This window comes from Suricata suricatta, chromosome X (assembly GCF_006229205.1).
Source record: "Suricata suricatta isolate VVHF042 chromosome X, meerkat_22Aug2017_6uvM2_HiC, whole genome shotgun sequence".
NCBI classification, from domain to species: domain Eukaryota; kingdom Metazoa; phylum Chordata; class Mammalia; order Carnivora; family Herpestidae; genus Suricata; species Suricata suricatta.
The window spans coordinates 110550314-110575256 of NC_043717.1; the positions used below are offsets into that span (position 1 = coordinate 110550314).

Sequence of the window (24943 nt, forward strand, 5' to 3'; positions counted from 1 at the left end):
CTTCCCCAGCCAATTTTGATGGCTGACCATTGGGGTCCTTTGTTTTTGTCTCCCCACACTTGTGTGTCAAACTCCCCAACAGCCGGCCCCTGAAACCCTATGCCCCCCACCCCCGGCCCTAGTAAAGACAGCAGCCAGGTTCCTGGGAGCTCGGTCTCACTGATGACCTCACACCACCTCTGCACATGACAAACCTTGGCCTCCCAGCTCCCTGCAGCCTGCTGCTGAGGAAGGAGCACAATAGTCACCCAGGAACGTGCAGAGACACCCCCCCTCCGGCCTTGCAGATTGCTGATAGTGGTGACGACGCAAAAGCGTGTTCTTGGAACCCTTTGCTGCACGGGTAGGACCTGTCCCACCGGACATCACAAGGGCATCGGCTGCCTCAGTCTGGACCTTGAGTTCAAGCCCCATGTTGCATGTGGACAGTTCTCAAAAAGCAACTTAAAGACGGGAGCCTGAGGAGCTCAGGCACTTGAGCGTCTGACTCTTGATTTCAGGTCATAATCTCATGGTTCCTAAGTTACAGGCCTGCATCGGGCTCTGCGCTAACAGTTCAGAATCTGCTTAGGATCGTCCGTCTCTCTCTGCCCCTGCCCGTCTTCCCTTCTCTCTCTCTCTCTCGCTCTCTCGCTCTCTTTCTCTCTCTTTCTTCCTCAAAATAAATAAATAAACTTTTACAAAAAGATAAATAAAACAGTTACACAAGGAAGTGATCAGGTCTGAGTAGGGTCATGGCAGGGGACCCAGGAGCCAAATCTACTCATTACAGTGTCTTGAAACCCATCAGATGCGTTTTCCTCGACAAGCCGTGCCACTGGGAAGATAAAGGGAAACACATTTTTATAAATGTATTCTGACCCATAAAGGAAAATAAGTGGTACACTTGGAATATCACCACTTGGCCACGCCAGTGAATTAGAAGCTAAGGTATAAAGCATCAACAGTCACTGACTCAGGAGGCAGAACGGGCAGAACTTTTGTGCCCGAAACGGCCTGGCACGAGGGCATAACCAACCCCACGTCATGCCGTGGGTATTTGGCATCTCAAAGGCCCACGTTCTCCCACAGATGAACAAGAAAAAGGGCGGCAGGCTGTCTAGGAGATACACACTTGAAATCACAGTGCCCAGGGGATGCTCATCAGAGTGATCACAACATTAAAAACATGCAAAAGAGGGGCGCCTGGGTGGCTCAGTCAGTTAAGCCTCTGGAAGCCTCCGGCTTTGGCTCAGGTCAGATCTCACGGTCGTGGGTTCGAGCCCCGCGTCAGGCTCTGTGCTGACAGCTAGCTCAGAGCCTGGAGCCTGCTTCCAGTTCTGTGTCTCCTTCTCTCTCCCTGACCCTCCCCTGCTCATGCTGTCTCTCTCTGTATCAAAAATAAATAAAACATTAAAAAAAATTTTTTAAAAACGATGCAAAAGAGAGATTTCTTTATGTGCCAGGATGGCATGTACCCACTCGGAGAAGCGGGTTGAGACCAGGGTGAGGCAGCAAACGTATCTGCAACTAGCTGCTGCTTACTACAGGGCTCAGCTAATAATAATTCACAAGCCACACTTGTGTTTTATGTGGGGCACTCTGTGCTTTCTTCCATGATTAAAAGGATTTTAAACCAATGCCTCTGGAGAGGACGTGTTCATGAATCCATTCAATACACAGCTATTTTTTTCAAATGTTTATTTTGAGAGACAGAGAGAGAGAGCATAGGGCAGGGGCAGAGAGAGAGGAGACATCATCCCAAGCAGGTACCACACTATCAGCACAGAGCCTGACACAGGGCTGGGACTCCAGAACCATGAGATCACGACTTGAGCTGAAACCAAGAGTCAGATGCCTAACCGACTGAGCCTCCACAGGCGTCCCCATTCAGTAAACAGTTATTAAGCACCTACTACATGCCAGGCACTCTGCACGAAAGGTAGAAGGGTGCTGGGGGATGGGTGAACTCACAGAGGACACGACCTGAGGGCTGTTTCTCTTGTCACGTGAGAGCTCTTTACATGCGAGTTTGGGACCGCTGGCTTCCACGCTGCCCGGAAGTCCGCCTTGTCCCCTCAGACCTCCTCCGCTGCGCAGGTGTCAGAAGGAGCTTGGAAAGCCAAGGTGGAAAGGGACGAGCCGAACACTTCAGGGCAGAATGTGAAGACAAGCACGTCCTACACCAAGCGATCTACAAAGCAAAATCACTATGCACACAATTAGCCATGACTATGAGTCAGAGAAATGGAGTACGAGAAAAATGGGCGCTACAATGAAAGTCAAGACCTGCATTTGAATTCTGCTTCTGCTTCTGCCTTCCTGGGCGACCTTGAGCAGTTACCTTGACCGCTGCAAACGTCTGCACCTGTGAACGGAGCTGGTATGCCCTGGCCTGTGGTAAAGCCATGACAAATGAACAGAGAAACATTATCAATTTGAAAGTAACTTATAAAATGATGACACGGCTGGCTGTCACCGGGGCTCAAGGCACCACTTGCCCTGGGAACCTTTCTCCCCTGTGGACTGCGTACCCCTCCCCCCGCACCATGCACCAATGGTTGTGACGGCTTTTCCAGCTCTGATAATCAAAGATCTGTTTCCCATCAGCCTTTCCTGCCACAGCCACCAAGCTGACTCATTACCACCCCACCAGTATCATCTCCAACAACAAAACCCTGCAACATCCTGTAGCCCTGTGGAAAAGTGTTTGTGTTCATTCCTTGAATCGGAGAGGTACAAACTGAGCTTCTCCAGAAAGGTGTATCTGGATCACAGGCCTGCTCATCGGTCGGCAAGCATTAAAGGAATAACTGAATCCCATCCTCCTAAGACTAAAAAGCTATGTGTTGTTTTCCTCTTAAACCAACCCAACTTGCTGACTTCATAATTTACAAACACCTCGCAGTTTGTTTCCTGATAGACAGTGACCCGTCGGGTCAGAGCAAAGCCCAGTGCCAGCTGTGCGCTGGCTTCCAGGGAGAGGGGCTGCGACTGGAGTCTCAGCTTCCCTGGGATGGGCTGAGTTCCATCGCCCCACCCCGAATCATATGCAGAAGTCCTAACCCCCAGGTCCTCCAAGTGTGACTGGACTTGGAGGCGGAATGTTGACTGAGCAAGTGAAACCGACTTAGAAGCCGGGCAGCTGCACACGCGCACAGGACGAGTAGTCGGTGAAGATGCAGAGGTGGACGACGGCTACCCGCAAGCTGAGGGGAAACGCCTGGGACGGAGCCTTCCTCCCAGCCCTCAGGAGGAACCAGGCCCTGCCGACATCTTGATCCCAGACATCTAGCTTCTCAAATTGTGAGACGACACATTTCTGCTGTTTAAGCCATGCAATCTGTGGCACTTTGTTTTAGCAGCCGCAGCAAACGCCTATGGCCCTCAACCTTCACGACATTTGAGTCACTGGGAGAATTCCACCTCCGGCCACACCACTGTAGCTGCCATGGAACTTACCCCCTACCCATAAAAGCAACAAGAATGAGTGTATGCAATGGTTGCTTTTAGACACTGGACGACAGTCAGTGCAGGACTGTGATCTGAATGAGAAGAGAAACAAAAGAGGTGAGCCCAACCACCATCCTGGCTTTCAGACTCCAGGCATGTTTCAAGACAACAGTGCATGGAGGCATCCTAACCAGAGCTGAAAAGACAGAGATCAGAATCCTGGATGGCTGACGTTTGTGGGGAACAGTACCAGAGCGGGGACCTAGGTCAGGAAAGAGTTCCACAAAGCTACAGAGGAAGCGGTACTAACAAGGGCACGTGCAGGTGAATCCAGAAGCCAATCATGTCTGAGTTCTGACCAGTGAGAGTGGAAAAACCTGAACCATTCAGGAGAGCCTTTGGAAAGCCCACAGCTTAGAGTTGGAATAGGCCAGACCAGCCCCAGAGTGCAGACTTCGAATCATCAAGCTCATCTTCAAGTTACTGAACTGTTGCCAAAACAAACTTCAACACTTAAGGAAGACAACAAAATCCAGGCACTCAACAATATTACATTTACAATGGAAATACTTCCCTCCCCAATTACTAAAGATGCAGAGGGGCAGGAAAATGTGGTTCATGAGCAGAAGAAACATGAGTGAGCACACACAACAGATGTGATGGAGTAAGCACACAAGAATTTGAAACAATTATTATGGGGGCGCCTGGGTGGCTCAGTCAGTTGAGTGTCTGACTTCGGCTCAGGTCATAATCTCGAAGTTCATACGTTCAAGCCTCATGTCGGGCTCTGTGCTGACAGCCCGGAGCCTGGTATCTGCTTCGGATTCTGTATCTCCCTTTCTCTCCGCCCCTCCCGTGGTCTCTCACTCTCTCTCTCTCTCTCTCTCTCAAAAAAAAATATAAAGTTTAAAAAATATATCAGATATTACTCTTGACAAGGCTGCCTGGGTGGCTCAGTCGGTTAAGCGTCCGACTTTTTGGCTCAGGTCATGATCTCATGGTTCGTGGGACAGACCCCCACATCGGGCTCTGCACTGACAGCATACAGCCTAATTGGGATTCTCTCTGCCCCTCCTCCAGGTGCATGTTCTCTCTCTCAAAATAAATAAATCAACTTAAAGAACCATGGATGTGATGGTGAACCGAGCAGACGCAGTCTCGAGGCTCCACCCTAGGCTGCCATGCAAGGCTTGATGCCGGACTTTTAAATCAAACACAGTAGTAAATGCTCTATCCAGACGCTGTTCAATATTAAGTTGGGGTGTGAGGGTGATCAGTTAAGCAAACCTAACACGAGCTTTAATCAGTTACTAAGACAAGTTACCAAGGCTCAAGGTGATGAAGAAGGATACACCTCCGAAGTCTGAGCATTTGCTTTGTGCACTCAAGTTTACTTGCATGGGGAGAAGAACCTGGCCAGATTATAGTAACTCCACTTCTTGGGCTCCCGAATTCACTCCAATGAAACCGAACTGGCCTGTCTCCGAGGCTGTAAAGAGACACCTCTGGTGTAAACTGCTTTTCAGGCCAGAGTGATTACTGTGCCTTTGTTTCGGTGGAATTGGCGCCCTGCCCCCTCTGCAGTGGTGAAATCCCAAAGCTATGAAATCATTTCCTGCACATACGCACAGGATGGGTCGGCAACCTGCCTTCATGGCCGGGCTTCCCAAGTCAGGCAGAAGGAACAGGACGTCATGTGGCTGCACTGGGAGCTGGGTTCAGATCCTTCGGTGTTGCTGGTCCCTGAAGTAGTTGCGCGGGGGACAGACTAGTGCTGTGGCCGCGGAGGGTGAGTGGGAAGGGCCCCTGCACTGGGACAGATTTACACACTGACAGCGATGGTGTTCACGCGAAGCTACGGGCGACGAAACTATAGTGTGGGAAGCCTGTAGCAGCTCTCGGATGCTCCCAACATCATTTGCTAGTTGTGCAAGATAGTGACAGTAGGGGAACGAGAGAAGGCCACCAGCCTCCCAGGGATCTAATGACGTTTCTAAGCAGCTTTATGAAAATATCCTCAGCCCAAAAAAGTCAAGAACGCGCAGAAAGCTAGCGGACGTGGTGTGCATAAGACCCAGATGCATCGACACTTACACTTGCGAAACAGCAAGCGTGCCGGGAACACAGAGAGCCACGACACATGCTTGGCTTCCACAACTCGCACAGCTGTCCCGTGGGCCTTGTGCGCTGACGGGATGTGCGGCGTGGATGGACGCGCAGCCGCCTGGAGGGTCGGAGTGGTGGAGGGGGCAGCTGGAGTGGAGGCAGCAGCCGCTGGAAGACGCAGGCTTGCCAGTCCTGGCCACGCCAAGCAGGGAGGACTCCACGCCACGCCGACTGGCAGGCTCCAGCTTACAAACAGGCAGACACGGTCACCAGGCCGTGCAGTACAGGCCGCGCGCCGTGCTCTACTGGAACCGTGGCCCATGAGCTCCCGCTGACCTCACTCCTCTCCCCTGAACGCGTACCAACTTCTATTCAGAATCTTGTGAAGCGCTCAAGGCAACTAATTTTGCAGAACAGGAAGTTGGCCCTCAGAGGCATGAAGTGTCTTTTTCATTAATGCAAGTGTGAGGACTCCCCTTTCAGTATTCAGGAACAGTCTGTACATTGGGGTGCCTGGGGGGCTCAGTCAGTGAAGCGTCTGACTATTGCTCAGCTCATGATCTCACAGTCCGTGAGCCTGAGCCCTGAGTCGGGCTCTGTGCCGATAGCTCAAAGCCTGGAGCTGTTTCGAGTTCTGTGTCTCCTTCTCTCTCTCTCTGTCTCTCTCTGGTCCTCGCCTGCTCACACTCTGTCTCTCTGTCTCTCAAAAATAAACACACATTTAAAAAATGGTTTAAACAACACTCTGTAACTTAAGAAGTTAAACAAAACTTAGTTGAAATTCCAGAAGACCGCAAACAGTGGGAGTTGGTCGAGCACCCAGTAAGCTGCTCCTGCCACTCTTGCAGCCCCCCAGCGAGGCACGTGGAGGGAAACAGGGTGACACGGCAATGCAGTCCATGTCACATATCCAAGTGCACCCAGTGAGGACCATTTTAGGCCACACAGCTGTCGGAAGCATTTCCCCTGACTTAGCTCTGTCTCCTGAAGTGGAGTATTTCGGTCCCTTTACAGGCAGTCTTCTCAAGAGTTCAGAAGACAGGGAAGACAAAAACTAAAAGAGAAATAAGACTGGCCCTTGTCTGATTTACTGACTTTCCATTTCCTCTTACATCCTTCCTCATCACTGTTCCTCTACGAGCAGGCTTCTTCTTCGAGTTGTATGTCCGCCGACACGGGCTTCATAAGCGAGAGCTAGTGTTCAGAAAAGCTAATGAGTCCATTGTGGCCTCCAACTGTATGGCCCCCAGGATCTTGGATGTGGTCCCAGAACACAAGATGAAGGGGAGCAGTTGGTAACGACCCGGACCCCCATTATCTTCCCAGTGGCTTCACCGTGAAAACACTCAGGAAGTTTGGGGCATATTTCTGGGTTGCAAAAGGTAAAGATCATCAAAAAAACAGAATTCTGGATAATGTTCTCCTTTCTCCCCGCCTTCCATTTCCTTGCCAAGGGGGACTGCAAAAGCCATGGGGCCCAAGGGCAGAGGGTCAGGAATTTCCAGGAGCACGTTACACTGTGCCTCTTTGTCCTGGCTCAGTTCCAGCAGCCCTGGGATTGCTGGTGACCCTTCATCCTGATGGCCTGTAACCTTCTGTTCACTGCCAGATTCAGCTAGGACTTGTCCCAGGCATGGAACAACTTCCTGCAATTGTCCTGGAGATGGCCTGGCCCCCAGGATTGGCTTCCACAGTTGTCAACAGACGCAGAGAAGCCCTGTGTCTCTGCGGTGCGGCAGGCCTCGGAAGGAGGAATCCTGAGGAGGGATGTTGGGCAGAGATAAGTGGGCCACACTACATGACACGCACTTGACCTTCCTCATGAATTGTCAACCTAAGGGCCACGGAGTGTCCTGCCTACTTTCTTTCAGAATCTCGGAGGCCATTAAGACCAGGTGTTGGGCATGCGGAGTGCCGCCAATACATAAGGGATCAGGCTCAGGATCGACATAATGGCTTGGAATAATGGGCAAAAACAAGCTCAGGAAGAAACAGCTGTTTGAAAGTCTAGTAAGTTCTGTGATAGAGTCTGTGGTAGAGCAGGAGCATAAAGGAGGCGATCAAGTGTGAAGGAAGGTTCAGGGATAATAAGTGACAACTTCACAACTAACCTGCAACTGCATGAACGCATGAGGGTAAGATTTTGTTTTCCTTCATTTTATCTTATTTTTTTAGAGAGAGCAAGAGAGAGCATCTACATGCATGAGCAAAGGCGAGCGGAAGAGGGAGACAGAGAGACAGAATCCCAAGCTGCTTGGACGCTTGGCACGGGGGCCCGAAGTAGGGCTTGATCTCATGACCCGGGGATCCTGACCCGAGCCAAAACCAAGAGTCAGACAGTCAACTGACTGAGCCACAAGGTGCCCGGAGAATAAGCTTTTAATAAACCAGTGTCGTCCCCAAGTGCTGGGTACAGATAATGCTGATGGTTACACAACATCACAAATGTGTTTAATGCCACGGAACTTTACAATTACAAATAGTAAAATAACCTATATTATATATGTATATTTTACCACAACAAAAAAATGGCAAAATGTTACTCTCACAGTCATGGGCATCCAACCCCTAGGAATACTCAACACCACTCAAGCTGAGTGCCGAGGCACGAGGGCTCCTGGGACTATCTCCAAAGGAGCCCACTAACCGAGCAACAAAAAGACCTCAAGTAAGGCAGATTTCTCAAAATAGTAAAAATAGTTCACACAGATGTCTTAGTGCTTTGCATGGATTCAATTGAATCACTTAAGGTCCACGTGGACCCTGTGGCGTGCACAGGCTCCATCCCTAAGGGGACTCTGCGGTACGTGAGCCGCTCAAATCGCCCACCTTGGGAGCCTGGGTCTAAACCGCGTGCTGCCGAGACATCAACAGCTGTGGTGCACTGACCACAGCTATGCAGGTCACATGTGGAGCCTCGGGGGAAGGAGTGAGGCGAGTGGAGCGCTCGCTTCGGACTGCGGTGCTGCAGGGCACGTTCCCGCACAGGGGCCCTGCCGTGCTGCACAAACGACAGGAATGAGAACTGGGATCGGCACTGTGGGAGAGTGTGTATTTGGATCACAAAGGGTAGGAGAAAAGAAAATTCAGCACAGTTTTTATAAAAATGAGCTCAGTCTAGAGGCGCCTGGGTGGCCCAGTCAGTTGGGCATCTGACTTCGGCTCAGGTCATGATGTCACGGTTTGTGATTTCAAGCCCCGAGTCAGGCTCTGTGCTGACAGCTAGCTCAGAGCCTGGAGTCTGCTTCAGATTCTGTGTCTCCTCTCTCTCTGACCCTCCCCTGCTCACGCTGTCTCTCTCTCTCTCTCTCTCTCAAAAACTGTATAAAAACGTTAAAAAAATTTTTTTTAATGCGCTGAGCCTAGCAAGAGATCCTCCCACTCTCCCAAATTAGAGGAATTTGGGAAACCTGGTGTCGTGTTATTAGATATAAGATATCTGAGGTTCGGTGCAAAGCTCAGTAAACCTGTGAATCTGTGTTTCATTGCACATATAGTGGAAAGCAACTCTGCCTGGATTAAAGACTCACATTTGAAAAGGAAACCATACCAGTGTGGAAAACACAGAGGTGGACATCTGCGCCGCAGCGCCCAGGACAGGGAAGGAAGGGGAGAGGAGAGTGAGGACGAGTAGGAGGCAGGCCATCCCCACGGGGCCCAGGACGGAGGCAGGGCAGCCCCACATGGACGCTGCAGGCTGGCTTCCTGCCGGCTGGAGGAAGGCACCGAAACCACCCCCCAGGCTCTGGCCACCAGCGGCAGTGAACTGTGACTTGGTAGAAGCGACTCCACCCAGGAGACCAAAGGCCACCAGTGTTTATCGAAGCTCCTGTCTCAGCCCAGGACCAGCTGAGATCCCAGAGGGCACTAGTCTGGATGCTTAGCCCCAAGTGCGTGCAGAGGGAAAGAACCTCAGGGCCAGGTCGGTTTCATTATTTGTGTGGCTCAAAGCACATACACCTGCTACATGGAAGGAACCTTTATTAGTTAGTAATGGCAAACCGTCCCCCCTTGGCCTCCCTGCTGCTGACCCAGGGACACATGTGCGGGTCAGGCTTCAGACACATGTGTCAGGTGAATGGCGGGGACACCAACCCGTCTCACGTGCAATTCCATGTACAGTGCACTGAGCTCAGGTGGCCCTCGATGCAAGCAGATCCCCGTGATGCTTCCGTCTCCTCGCTGCACGTCACTGTCCCGCTGCACTTGTGATGTCCAAGGAGTCCAGAATGGACCAAGTTAAGGATTTTTCACTGGAACCCGTCAGCAATCGTTTTCTTATTTTGTGAAAACTGTGCCCTCCCAAGGGGGTAGGGAGATGTGTAACCGACCTAGGGTCCGGCCAGTAGCTGGCGTTTACTTTTCCAGTTTGGGTTCTTTTCATTCATTTTGATGACTTTCACAGCATGGAATTATATAAATATGTACTCAGAAATATGTTACTTCTTTCTGCCAGTTTTCTCAGAAACCTCTTCTAAAGCTCTGGCAATCACAGAGACCAAAGTTAAAGAATATCTGGTTGTTGAAATTTGTCTAATGAGGCTGGACGTTATTGCTTATGTGTCATGCCCACTGGTGGGCCTCCATATGTGAACAGCACTTCAAATACTTTGCCCATTTTTCTTGTTTAAAAATGTTTCATGTTTATTTGCTTTTTTGTGAGAGACAGAGACAGTGTGAGTGGTAAAGGGACCGACAGGGAGGGAGACACAGAATCCGAAGCAGCTCCAGGCTTCAGCTGTTAGCACAGAGCCCGACATGGGGCTCGAACACACGAATAATAGTTAAGATCATGACCTGAGCCGAAGTCCAACGTTTAACCTACTGAGCCCCCCAGGTGCCCCAGTTTACATGGTTTTTGAAGTACCTACTGCCTAAAATAGTCCTTGGTGACATTTAGGAAATGTTCGCTGAATATTTGTTGAAGGACCGAATGAATAAATGAATTAACAGAACAAAGAGAAGTTTATTCTCTTCCAGAAATTATGCCATTTTCTTCCATTTAAATACAACACAGCTGGAATTAGTTTCGTCTGTCTGTATTAAGTGGGATGGAGCTATAGTTTTCTTTCTTTGTAGAATCTCCTTACCTACCTTGGTTAGTGCCAAGCCTCTGTCTTAGAGGTAATTATCTGACCAGGGTAACATTTTAGGGTGTAAGACTTTGGCGAGGCAATGTTAGAATTCTCATTTGGGGTGAAAATTCGGATGAGGTTAAAATGATCACTCGAACTTCAGTTTTAATTTCTAATTACATGGTTCTCATGGCCAAAGACCCCAAACCACTGATTTCTTGTCTGCGCAACAGACTTGCTTCTTGTGAAATAGGAACTGGCAGTGATGAACCGAAACAGCTACCAAAATGGAGGCCTCAGAGGGGGTGATAACAGCCCACTGGGGGACCTAGATGGCATGTCGCCACTGCCTTCCAGTGAGCAAAGTCTTTCTCCCCACAGAAACCAAGGCAAAATCACCTGGACCCGCTTCTTCCATCAGCTTCCAAGTCTCAGGCCAAAACACCCCACAGTTCTAGATTCCTCTCTTTTGGTCACTAAGAACCAATGAATCAGAAAGTCCCACTGGCTCCACCTTCAGCACATGCCCCCTGCAGAGGCCCTCCCTGTCACCTGGGTGGCTGCAGTCGCCTCTCACCTTGTCTCTGTGCTTTTGCCCTTGTCCCTACAGTGTATCCTAAGGGCGGCCGCCAGTGTGGACCTGTCACAGCGCATGTGAAATCGTGCCGTTTCTGTGCTCAGAGGCCTCCAGTGTCTTCCTCCCACACTTACAGGACAAGCCAAAGGCCCTGCTGGGGTCATCCACGCGTCCCATCAGCTCTCTGACCTCATCTGCTCTGTCTTCACTACCCAGGCTCCAGCCCAGCTCCCTGCTCTCAAAAACCACAGGCCGAGAGTTCTCCCTCAGGGCAGGGCAAGTCCCCAAACCGGACTTGCCGAGGACTGCTGTCGGAAGCAGGGACCCCCAGGGTAAAACAGTCATTTGTAACACGTACTGACCACTCATGGAGTCTCCAAAACTACAGTGAAAGACACTGTTGCAATCACAAAAAGAAAATTCAGTCGGAAAAGCGTGTGACTCTTGATCTCGGGGTCGTGACTTCGAGTCCCATGTTGACGGTAGCGATTACTTAAAAATAAACAAGTAATCTTAAAAAAAAAAAAAAAAGACAACCAGATAGGATTTCCCTCTTGATGAAGAACAACAATACCGCCTGTGGAAGTCATGCATCCTACTGAGGTGAGGCATGGACTCATGACATTGGCCTCTCGGAAACGAACACACTGAAGTGTTGACTGTTACGACCTAGAAGCAGGTACGTCTGTACACGTGGCCGTGGTGCAAACTGCCAGCTTCCAACATGAAAAGAGCAAGCTACTAGAATTGGGAGAATTTCCCTTTTGTTTCCCTGTCCTTTGCTTTCAACTAGCACCTCATCCTATTGTCCTTCAGCACCACACTTCTGTCCTCCCAACCCACCTGTTCCTCAAGCACGTTAGCAATGTGGTGAGTCGGCGACACCAGAGAGATCTGGACACCCCAGTTGGGCGTTCGCTGCAGCTGGTTTCGGTGGTGAAGCAGCTGTCTGTCCCCCTTGGCCTTGTGCTGTGCTCCCTGTCCCTTCCTGGTCTGTCAGAGTCCTGGGAGGCAGGATGGGCTGGCTGCCCCTGCAGCAGCCCAGCTCCTGCCTCCCCCCGCCCCTGTCCCCAAAAGTGCCACCCTAGGGCCCTCTCCTTCTTACTCATCACGCTCTCTTTGAATGACCTCCTCCAACTCCACAATTTCAACTCCTTCCCGTGCCCCAGAGCGCCCCCGACCTCTGCACAAAGCCACCCCATTTCTGCATGTCCCGCAGTCACCTCAAACCTCGTACAGCCAACCCCGAACATGCCGGCCACGAGGACTCATCCCCAAACTAAGGCCCTCGCTGTCCAGAAGGACCAGTTGGAGACAAACAAGAGGAAATTTGACCGTAGTAGGTATCAGTCCAGTGTCCGGGCCTCAGGAAAACAGAACACAGGTCATGGTGCTGTAACACATGGTAGCAGTGACCAGAGCCAATAATGCTGTTGTACGTTTGAAAGTTGTGAAGACAGGAAGTCCGAAAAGCTTCCATCACAAGACACCATCGTGTAACCTCGCCCGGTGACAGATGGGAACCAGAGTTCTCGTGGAGAGCATCTGGCCACAGGAAAATGTGGAGCCGCGACGTTGCAGCCCTGAAACGAATACACTGTGTACGAGGCTTGCACTTGAAGAAACCAAAGTGGGGGCAACACAGAGCAGTGACAGCACCAGAGGCGGGAGAGGAGGTAGCCTCCGGCCGCCAGGACACAACCAGGGGGGTCTCCCGCAGCCGTCCAGTGACAAGTGGCCAGCCTGCCCCGACACCCTGAGCGCTGAGCCACTGTCGTCCCGGTGCTGCAGAGCTGCGCGCAGGCTGTGGGCACACAGGGAAGAGCCCTGTACACCCGCCACGCTGAGAAGGCGGAGAATGACACGTGTCCCACGAGCTGCATTCTCACAGCCACAGCTGTCACACGGTTATTTGCAAAGCATGTTACGTAACCAGTTTCCCGTCACCATGTCCAGATAACACATGACTGGTGAAAACGTGGCCACTGATGTGCCTTCAGATGTGGCTCCCGGCGAGTGCCGCCTGTGACTGGGGTCGCCAACCACCCTTCTCAGCACACACCCTCTCTCACTCGCCTTTGTTCTTAAGGTTTTAGTGATTTATTTGGAGAGGGCAGTGGAGGGACAGAGAGAAAGGAACACAGAGAATCGGAAGTGGGCCCCAAACTGGCTCGCATACTGTTTAAGCAGTAAACGGCTCCCATAGATTATTTCTCTAAAGTCGTTCTCATATTTTCCCCTTTGGCCGCATTCCTATTAATACCCTTCCTCTTCCAGTTTCCCTTCCAGCTAGAGCACACACTCCGAGAAGTCTTTCCCAACAGTTCAGCGTCAACGTTGCTCCCGCAGTCCGCACTGTAGCTTTCAGCCACCTAAGCGGCCCTCGAGTCACCCGACATGAATTGCGTGTTGAAGATCAGGGTCTTCTGTGGGTAGGGGCGGAGAGGGAGCCTGGTGTTCAATGCCACAGCTGCAGGAAAGGGCATGACCCGCTCAACGACTCCAATACAGGTCTTTGCTTCCCGACGCACTGCAGATCTTGCAGAACAGGGATGCCACGCTCGATGACCTGAGCTCTTGGCCCAAAACATGGTCAACGAACTAGGCTTTCTAGGACAGGACTACAAGAATCTCTTACCTCTTAGACCCACTCACTGGCTGAGATAGCTCAGAACAAACCATCCCGCCAGATCCTACATGTAAAATCGAGAGCACGCTTAAGAAAGTCTGGGAAGGGACGGGGGGGGGCAGCGACTAGCTGGCTCCGTCGGTGAGTGTGCGACTCCCGATCTCGGGTTTGGGAGTTCCAGCCCTACACAGGGCGGAGACATTACTTAAATACACACACACACACACACACAGACACACACACACACACACACACACACACACCCATACACACAGACGCATAGAAAGTGTGCAAACCTGACCATTGGAACAGAAACATCTGAGGGCATTTGGAGGATTCTGATTACCCTAATCTCCCAACCCCAAAAACACACTGGTGGTTCAAGCTAGGAGTCAAAAGCCTCAGGAAAGGCAGCTTAGGCTGCCTCACCAGGTGGAGAGCCCCGATCAGTGGACATAGTGGCTAAGCAAACAGGGCACAGGAATCAAGGACCATATTGACCATTCACGTGCTCCGCCTTGCTGCGACACCTCAGTAATTTTCTTCCTTTCCTCTTTCTTTTCCATATTATATTGTTCTGAAAATAATCACCATTTGTCACCATTGGTGATGGTGAAGTTCACAGACACACGACAGCACTGGAGAGAAGCGGCCGCGCCTGACATGACAGAGAAGGAACAAGAAGCTGGCAGCGGACTTCTCACCAGAATGAGCTCTGAGTTGTGGTTTGGGGTGTTTTTTCCTGGCTGTTTAACCTCAAAGCTGGTTCTCCAGCCCTTTCAACATTTCTGTCAGCGACCCAGTATCAGCTTCACAAGCTCCTTTTCTGCTTACATCTGTCAGGGCAGCTCCTGTTGCTCGCGAATTACAAGTCACACCAGACAACATCTATATGGATGGTGCGCTCAGTCCGGCTCTCCCCATCTCGGACGCACAGCAGAACTGAAGAAAGGAATGCGTTGATAAAAAAGGAGAAATTAAAGACTTACAAAAAGTAACAAGTAGAACTAATAATCAAAAAGCTGCTTCACAACAAAACTAAAACTCTATAAACTAGAAAAGCCACGAGCTAACCTAACCAACAAGGAAAAAGGGGACAGAGCAGAGATTCACAATGACAGGAAAGAAATGCCTCTGGGAAGAGTAAAAATAAACTTTAAAATTATAAGAACGATTTTGTAAAATTATACAACTTTCATAGCAAGACTGAAACAGATACTTTTCTAGGAAGAGTAGAATTTACAAAACCAACTTGGGGACCTATCCGACTTGGAGAGGTCTAGACTAAACAGATCAATCCATAGAAGAAATAGAAAGTTGACAAAGATCTAAACACACCAAAAAAGCATCAGATACAGTTTAGAGGAGAATTCTACCCAAATTTTAAAGTGCTGTTAATTCCAATTGTACCTAAAATATTCTATAATATGGGGTGCCTGGCTGGCTCAGTGTGTTGAGCATGTGGCTCTTGGTCCCGGAGTTGTGAGTTCAAGGCCAATGATGGCTGTGGAGCCTACTTAAAAAAAATTCTAGGGTTGCCTGGGTGGCTCAGTCGATTAAGCGGCCAACTTGGGCTCAGGTCATGATCTTACAGTTCACAGGTTCAAGCCCCGCGTTGGGCTCTGTGCTGACAGCTCAGACCCTGGAGCCTGCTTTCGGATTCTGTGTCTCCCTCTCTGCCCCTCCGCCATGCATACTCTCTATCTCTTCCTCAAAAATAAAAACACATTAAAAATTTGTTTTTAAATTCTAGAATATGACAAACTTCCAAATTTTTGTATGAGTCAATAATATAATATTTATGTCAAAATCCGGTACAGATTTTACAGAAATAAATAAAGCCAAACTTAAACTCAAGCACCAATTTCACTTCTGAATATTGATACAAAAATTCAATGGAAAATAGACACATTATCCAGCAACACGATAAGAAAAACACTCTGTCCAGCTGGGGTTTCTTCCAGAAATGGAAGAATGGTTCAATATTACATAATCCATTAATAGAACTCATTGCTTTGGTAGACTTCATGAAAAAAATCGTATGATCATCACCACAAATACTGGAAAACTAATAAAATTTAACAATGATTCTTTTCACAATGATTTTTGATGGAAAAAAAAACAGGAATACAGGACTCAGTGGGATGCACGACTAGCATGAAAAAAGCATTCTCTTATCCTTAAAGCTATTACCTTCAAAAAACCCCCATAGCTTTACTGAAGCATAATTGACAAAGAACTGCACACAATTAACATGTACAGTTTGAAGAGTTTGAACATAGGCAAACATTCACGAAACCATCGCCTCCAAATTTCCGTGTGTGTGTGTTAAAAACACCTAATACGGGGATACCTGGGTGGCTCAGTCGGTTGGGTGTCTGGCTTCAGCTCAGGTCATGATCTCCAGTTCGTGGGTTCGAGCCCCACGACAGGCTTTCTGCTGTCAGTACAGAGCCTGCTTCAGATCCTCTGTCCTCCTCTCTCTCTTCCCCACCCCTGCTCTCTCGCAAAAATAAATAAACACTTAAAAAAAGAAATACTAAGGAGAAAAAATAATAAAAATGTTTACTTCAGGATTAAGTGTGATTGAGATGGATGAAGATAGAGGTGAGGCTGAGGTTTCCTGAGGGATATTTTAAATATACTTCTCATTTTTCAAACATGTAAACATATTATTATCTATTCGTTAACAGTTTTAAAGGTAAGATAAAAGCATAAGGAAGACGGAAGATCGACTGAACAAAACTGCCCCAAAATGGACCCAAATAAGTATTTAGGATTTAAGGTGCATTTAAGATCATGTTATCGAAACAGAAATACGAGTGGCTCTTACAGATGCAAAAATACACTACCTCACTGATCAAGAAATTCAATTAAGGGCGCCTGGGTGGTTCAGTCGATTAAGCATCCCACTCTCGATTTCGGATCAGACCATGATTTCATGGTTCGTGGGATCCAGCCCCATGTTGGGCTCTGCGCAGTGTGGAGCCTGCTTGAGATTCTCTCTTTCTTTGCCCCTCCCCTGCCCGTGCTCCCTCTCTCTCTCAAAAAAAATATTTTAAAGAAATTCAATGAAAAGAAGATGCCACTTATCTACTCTTGACTTTGCAGAGGTCGAAACATTTCACATGCTACATTTGAGGGGTAGCAGGGAGGGACAACCGGCGCAGCCATGAAGAGAACGATCTGGTGTCGCTTGGCAGTTTATACTAGCATACACTTTGACTCAGCAAGCCCACTTCTAAGAGTCTTTTTTTTCCACAGCATAATTGCACCTGACCACAAAGACCGATGCACAAAGATATGCACTGTAGCGCTGTGCACACACGAGACTAGAAACAAGAAAACGTCTATCGTGGGCGCCTCCCTGCGGTGAGATGCGAAGCTGTGAGAAAGAAGGAGAAATATCTACATGTGCTGGAAGGGACCAACGCCCAAAACATCGTGTTAACAAAGGGGACTATAGAATAGTGAGTAAAATGCTGCCATGTATGCAAAGCAGATGCGTGTATACACATGGAATATACATCTGGACTCTGTGCAGCAGAGAAACCAATCGGCTGCGACAAAGGGCAAGGACGGAAACGGACTTTCAATCATGTGCATATATTCCATAAAAATATACTCTCTGACAACAGACAAGACACAAGTACAGGGGCACCTGGCTGGCTCCATCGGTGGAGCGTGCCACTCTTGATCTCGGGGTTGTGAGTTCAAGCCCCACGTTGGGTGGGGAGCTTATATTAAAAAAAAAGAACAGAGAAGGTATGTACAGAGGAAAGATGACACAACAAATGGTGTCAGATTAGGCGATTAACTTTGTAAGATAAAATTATACCCTCAGCGTTCACTCATATAGATACCAACTGAACTAGAGAAATTAAAAGTTAAAGAAAAAATGAAGCCAGCCAAGGTCATGGTGACCATGTAAATCTGAAACTTTCAACATAACACAGAGGCGGAGATCATCCAAGTATCAAATGCTAAGCACAGATATGAATAAATACCAAGAAGAAATAAAGTAATAAAACAAGAGTTGATTAAACTCAGAAAAGAAATAGAAAGGGCTTCTGTTTCTGCCTAAATGTACAAAGTTGCAAGGAAGGTCCCTTCCGCTCTGACAAGAAAAACTGAACAGAGCAGGGGATCCTCACTTGCTTGAGCTCATCAGAGAGCAGAGGTCGCCAGCACCGGGGCGGGGGGATCCCTGGCAGCAAGCCCCCTGGCAGTGACCATGAGTGCGGACACTTCCTGTTGCTCTCAGAGCCCACACCCCGGAAGACAGACCCGGGCACCCAGCTTTCTTTACTCTTCACTGTAACGACAAGAAACAGGTTCTTGCAATTCAAACAGATATCTGTCAACAGGATTCTCACTTCAGCTGAAGACACACGCTGTTCAACCTGCAACAGAGTTTCTCACTCTTGGCACTACTGACGGCAGGGGCCAAATTCTTCATGGTCATCGCTGCCCTATGCGTATACAATACTCCGCAGCCTCCGTGGTCTCTACCCTCCAGATGCCGGTCACCCCGTCCCCCCCAGGTCTAACAGCAAAACTGTCTCCAGACACTGCCAAACGTCTTCTGGGGAGAGGGTTGACACATTTATACAAAATATATATATTTCTTTTTATCATCTGAAATGCAAATTTACCTTTTTATTTTCTGGGGAAAAGCTCGCCTCCATTGAGAACTGTTGATCTAGATCCTCAAATACCAACATGAGTAGAGAACCAGGGATCACCAAGCATTTGAAGAATATGAAACTGAACTTAAAAAAAAACTCTTCTTCAAATATGTTCTTCTGCCTCAGGGCCTTTGCACTTTCTGTTTCCTCTTTCTAGAAACATACTCCACTAAACATCAGTATGGACGTGAGGGAAGAAGGTGGGACATAATAAATATGCTAGGGAAAATTCTCACAAGATAAGATATAAAGCAAAAATGTGAAAGATGGGAAGGACGCTGAGAAATGTGGTCTCTGCATCACCGCTGACCCTCCAGTGGCGGGAGACAGCGCAGGCTTCCTCAGGCCAGCTCTGAAGCATCTGCACTAACTGCAGCAGCACCCTGTTCATCTAAGTCGCGGCAGTGGGGGTGCCTGGGTGGCTCAGTTGGTTAGGCATCCGACTTTGGCTCAGGTCATGATCTCATGGTCTGTGGGTTCGAGCCCTGCATCAGGTTCTGTTCCCATGGCTCAGAGCCTGGAGCCTGCTAAGGATTCTGGGTCTCCCACTCTCTCTGCCCCTACCCTGCTCACACTCTGTCTATCCGTCGATCTCAAAAATAAGCAAACATTAAAAAAAAAAGTCACAGCAATAGATGCATGGCTACAGGTACCCGTGCTTTAAGCCCCTGGGTTCTGGCCGTGCCAAACTTCAGCTTTATGCCCAAGTTCTTCCAGCGGGAACTGCTTTCGGTAGTTACTAGTATCCAGCTATCTGTCACCTTGCAGCCTTCTATACCTGTGTAAACCACACCCCGTATTGAATCATCTTTGTTGAATACTGAGGATAGTTTCTGTTTTCCTGTCTGCAGCCTGACAGTGTTCACGAGCAGAAGTCGTCCTAGGAAATAAACTCTTACAATGACCTTGAACTACCAACTAGAATTTAGAGCAAAGAATAGTACTGAGAATAAATAAGGTACTTTCCTATTGAGAGAGGGGCTAATTCATCAAGATAAAATAACAATCCTAAACGTGTATGCGAATTGTAACAAACCTTCAAAATATGAGGCAAAGCTGTTAAAACCTCAAGGAGAAATAGAAAAACCCACAATTATAGTGTGAGGTTTCTGTTTGTTTTAAGAACTAAATGCTTATTAAATTTTTTTAATGTTTTTTACTTATTTTTGAGAGACAGAGACAGACACTGCGAGCAAGGGAGTGGTCAGAGAGAGAGGGAGATACAGAACCTGAAGACAGGCTCCAGGCTCTGACCTAGCTGTCAGCACAGACCTCGATGCGGGGCTCGAACCCACGAGCTGTGAGATCATGACCTGAGCCGAAGCCGGACACTTAACCGACTGAGCCTCCCCAGTGCCCCTATAGTGTGAGCTTTCAACACCTGTTTTACTCAGGAAGATAGAGAATTAACAAGGCTAGAGAACTGAGCAACTGCATCAACTCCACCCAACAATGAAATGCACAGTCTTTTCAAATGCCCACAGAACACTTACCAAGATAAACCATCTATTAGGTCAAGTCTCAACAAATTTACAAGGACTCAAATCATACAAAGTATGTTTTCTAACCACAATGAGATGAAATTATGAATCAAAACCACAAATATATTTAGATACTAAACACACAGGTCACAGAAGGAAGAACAAGAGAAACTAGAAACTACCTTGAAGTGGATACAAATAAAAACACAACATGGCACAATTTCCAGAACGCCACTGGAGCGGTGCCCTGGGGGAAATTCATAGCAGCGAAGGTCTGCTTGAAAAAATGAAGGAAACAGGCTGGAGTTTCTGTGAAAAATTAGAAATAGAGCCACGGAAAAAGAAATAGAACTATCATACGATCCAGCAATTCTACGTGTGTGAAGAAAACGAAAACAGCAATTTGTCACCACTTGGGCCGGAGATGAGGCCATCTTGTGAGGGGACAGAAACGGTTCTGAAGCGGACAAGAGTAGGGGTGGAGCAGCGGTAGGTTTACCAGAAATCTGTCTGGCCTCACACTTACAACGGGGGGACTCCAGAGGGTGTGCGTGTGTGTCCCCAATAAAGCTGCCGTTAAAAACCAGTGGAACATGTGGCACCAAGGATGGCGGGCCAGGCAGGACACACTGGAATACTGCATCGAGCTCAATGCATTGATTTGGGCTCAGGTGATCATCCCAGGGTGGTGGTGTTGAGCCCCATGTTGGGCTCTGTGCTGAGCATGAAGCCTGCCTAATATTCATTCCCTCTCTCTCTCTGTCTCTCCCCCTCTGCCCCTCTCCCCAGCTCATGTTCTCTCTCTTTAAAAAAAAAAAAGTAAGAGGGGCTAGGTCGGTTAGGCATCTGGCTTCGACTCAGGGCATGACCTCACAGTTCGTGGGTTCGAGCCCCACATCGACCTCTGTGCTGACAGCTAGGAGCCTGGAGCCTGCTTCCGATTCTGTGTCTCCCTCTCTCTCTGCCCCTCCCCTGCTCACACTGTCAGTCTCTCTCTCAAAAATAAATAAAACATTTAAAAAAATACGAAAGGTCTCAAATCCAACCTGAGGTTCTGCCTACAGTGCGTTTCAGGAAGAGAGCTGGCCGTCGTGCGGCCACTGCGGCTGGAAAGGCGGCCAACGCAAAAGTGCACACCCCATGGTTCCGTTTCTAAGAAATGATCAGCAAAGGCACAACTGCAGACACAGAGAGCATGGTGAAGATTCATTCTCTCTCTTTCTTTCTCTCTCTCTGTCTCTCCCCCTTACTTCAGTTCATGCTCTTTCTCTTTAAAAAAAATCAAAAACAAAAATAAAGCAAAGAAACACAAAATAAGCATCTCACAAAGAAAAGTCCAAGACCAAACGGTTTCACTGGTGAGTTTTACCGAAGATATAAGGAAAAAGGAACAGCGATACAATATCTCTCAGAAAACTAGAAGTGGGGGGTGACACCTCCCAAATCACTTGATGAAGCCAGACAAAGATAGTACAAAGAAGGAAAACTCCAGAACAGTATCTCTCATGGACAAGACACAAATACCCTCAGCAAAATATAAGCAAATTAAATCCAGCAATATAGGAAAACAGTAATGTATTACAACCAAGTGAAGTTTATCCAAGGAGTTTCAGGCTGGCTCAACTTGCAAACATCAACCATCAGAATAAGTCACCATAGTAACAGACAAAAGAAAAAGAAAAAGAAAAAGAAAAAGTATAGTCTTATTTTTGTGGATGCAGGAAAGGCATTTAACAAAATCTAACTCGTAAAAGAAACGTGTCAGCAAACCAGCAATACAAGGGAGCCTCCCTGACTCGATAAAAAGTGACTGTGACAAGGTAAAAGACTCGATGCTTCTCCCCAAAGACCAAGAAAAAGTACAGGATGTCTGCTCACACCATTTCTATGCAACACTGATAGTGCCGCCCAGGCGAGCTATGAACAAGGCTACTGGAACTAATTATGTGAGCTTAGCAACGTTGTAGGATGCAGCGTTAATATGCAGAAATTAATTGACAAACTAATTCTGAAACTGATACAGAAAGCCAAAGGACCTAGGAGAGCCAAACTCAACTGCCTGATTTCAAGAAGTATTATCAAAACAGTACAGTATTCACATAAAGATGAAGAGAGAAATCAATGTAACAGGCTAGAGAACACAGAAAGAAACCTACAGAAATACAACCAATTGATTTTTCACAAAGTTGTGAAAGTGACACAGCAGAGTAAAGATAGTCTGTGGAACAAAAGGAATAAGGGTGCAAGAAAATGGACCACGACGTAAGTCCCACACCGTTGACAAAATTCAACTCCACTGAGTCATTGATCTAAATATAAAATATAAAACTGTGTAAATTTTAGGAAAAAAACAGAAAAATTTCAGGAGCTAGGGCTAGGTGATCAATTCATAAAAGACAAACTGAAAAATGGCATGTGATCAAAACTTTAAAATCATTGCTCTACAAAGATACTACAGACAGAATGAAAAGACAAACTATAGACAGATAGAATATATATGCAAACTATAGATATTCCACAAAGACCTTGCATCCAGGGGTACCTGGCTCTCAGCACAGTTTAGAAAACAAAATGTGATTGTACAAGTCAAGTCCTCAGCAGAATGCATGCTACATACAAGCCATTCAATCAATGTGACTTCTTATCATTCATTATCATCGTCATTACAACATTGTTTACAATTGAGAATATGTGAGGCGCCTAGGTGGCTCAGCGGGTTAAGTGTCTGAGTCTTGATTTGGGCTCAGGTCCTGATCTAGTGCTTCGGGAGGTCCAGCCCTGCATCCGGCTCTGCACTGACAGTGTGGAGCCTGCTTGTGATTCCCTCTCTCTCTCTCTCTCTCTCTCTCTCTGTCCCTTACCTGCTTGTATTGTCTCTCTCTCTCTCAAAATAAGTCAACAAGCAAAACTTTTTAAAAAATAAAATAAAAGTGAGAATATAAAAGAGAAATGCTCATCAATAGAAAACCTGTTCAACTCCGTTATATCTATTTTAAGAAATATTAGGGAGTGGCTTAAGAAATAAAGTGAATTTACATGAACTAATCTGGAAAGATGTCCAGAATTGTGCACAAAGTAAAGTGCAGGACAATTTGTATAGTATGATCTCATTTGTGCAAAAATAAAATATGTTCTGCAAAAATGTTTCCAGAATGATATTCACGGAACTGGTAACAGTTGTTATCCCTAGGGAGGGGAGCAGAATGAGGAGGGGTTGAGAGAGAGGCGGTCTTTCACTTTTTACTCTATTCCTAGGTTGATTGAATCTTTACTGGAATATAGTCCTATATTTTTGTAACAACAACAACAAAAAAAAAACAAACCACGAAAGAAAAGAGTCAACTATCTTTTCAAAGATCAGTGATTAACAATAACTTTCTGATTGCCTTGGCTCTTGGATTCACAAGGATGAAGTAGAAGCTTACCTTGGACTGCAACATTTACTTAAAAATAGACTCAACCTCCATGTGTAATTTAGCATTAACGGAGTGCCGCGTGGTGGCCTCGACGCAGCACAGAACTGAGTCACTGCCCTGGCTGTGCCACTAAAGTGTGTGACGAATGTCAGAAACAGGGACCAGTCTTTTTTTCTCTGTCTCTCTAGCCCTGCAACACGGCTCTTGATTCAGAGTTGGCGCTGGAGCCACGTGAGGAACTGCTCTTCCAGAAGAGGTGGGGATTGAAGGTGGCCGGGCAGTACAGCACCGTCGGGCCGCGGAACTGACCCATGATCGCCATCTAGTGGCATCAAGGGACTCACGCCGAAGCTAGGGATCAGCAAAACAGACTTTCAGGCAGCCTTTAAACAAAACAGCATTGCCTGTGTAAAAGAGAATGAGCCTCAGAAAAACTTCAGAAGCAGTGGCTGAAAGGTCAGGATTTATATCTTGGAGTGTCGGCAAGATGAGGGCTAGGTGCTCCTGTGTCTTAGATCTCCCGCACCAGCGTCCCGTCATCAGATGAGCCGCATACCTACAAACTGTGCCAAGTCTGCGCTTGCCACACCTTCATTACAGCCAAAATGAACCACATACGGTAGGAGGTAAATACCCATGATTTCCCAAAATTGATGAAATACTAATAACCGTTTGTAAACCAGTGTGGTCAGGACACAGTGCAAAAGAAGACTACCAAAAAATCTTCCATAAAGTTTGCCTTCGAGGCGCACTATGTTTGTGAACACACAATGAGAGAAGGTGGTGGTGATGGAGGGGGGCACTTGCGGGGAAGAGCACTGGGTGTTACATGGAAACCAATTTGACGATAAACTATTAAAAAAAAAAAAGAACAATGAAAGGGCACCCCGGTAGTTAACCTAAAAACTCGGCATAGTTGTCTGCTATCTACATGTGAAGTAGAGTAACAGTCCTGTAAAATGTTGTTCCTTACAGGGGCACCGGACTGGCTCCCGAAGTAGGGCATGTGACTCTTGAACTTGGCATTGTAAGTTTGAGCCTGACCTTGAGGGTACAGATTACTTTTAAAAATCTTTGAAAAATTACAAAGAAATGAAACAAGTACGTAAATCTTAAAAAAAAAAATTAACGTTGCTCTGCAGAACAAATACTTTTGCAAGAGTCCTAAGAGTCCCACTGTCTGGTTCAGTGTCAATGGGGAAAGTTGCTCTGAGTAACTTTACGTTCAGAAAAGGGTCCTGTCACCCACTGTGAAAGTACTGACGCATGATTGAATTCTCTATAATTCTGCGTCCTCCGCTGGCACACAGTAGGCGCTTGGAAGCCGAAGCCGTGGGAAGAGAAACAATGGTGACCTGTGGTGGAGCCGGGGCCAGCGCTCCGGGAGCGCGTCCTTTGGGGTGGGCTGCCGCGATCGTCGCGGCGTGCTGAGCAGTGGCGGGGAAGTGGGGCGCGGCGAACGCGGTGGACCCGGGCCACCACCGTCGGCCCCTAACCGGCCAGCGGCCCTGATGGCTCAGTACGTGCACCCCCCCCCCC

General features: G+C 47.8%; 1 protein-coding gene across 7 annotated transcripts in view; it reads right to left on the reverse strand.

The window, feature by feature from the left end:
- GAB3 (GRB2 associated binding protein 3) overlaps positions 1-18396 on the reverse strand; it is a 60857-nt gene extending 42461 nt beyond the window's left edge. For 5 of the 7 annotated variants that reach the window (XM_029929558.1, XM_029929557.1, XM_029929555.1 and 2 more), the window contains exon 1: positions 14654-15263. In XM_029929558.1, the coding sequence (XP_029785418.1) occupies positions 14654-14707 (54 nt within the window). In that variant the 5' untranslated portion in view covers positions 14708-15263. Of the gene's footprint in view, positions 1-1953; positions 4161-14653; positions 15264-17973 lie in introns of those variants that run through there. The other 2 variants (XM_029929554.1, XM_029929556.1) reach the window with 2 other exon arrangements.
- Between the last annotated feature and the right edge of the window lie 6547 nt (positions 18397-24943).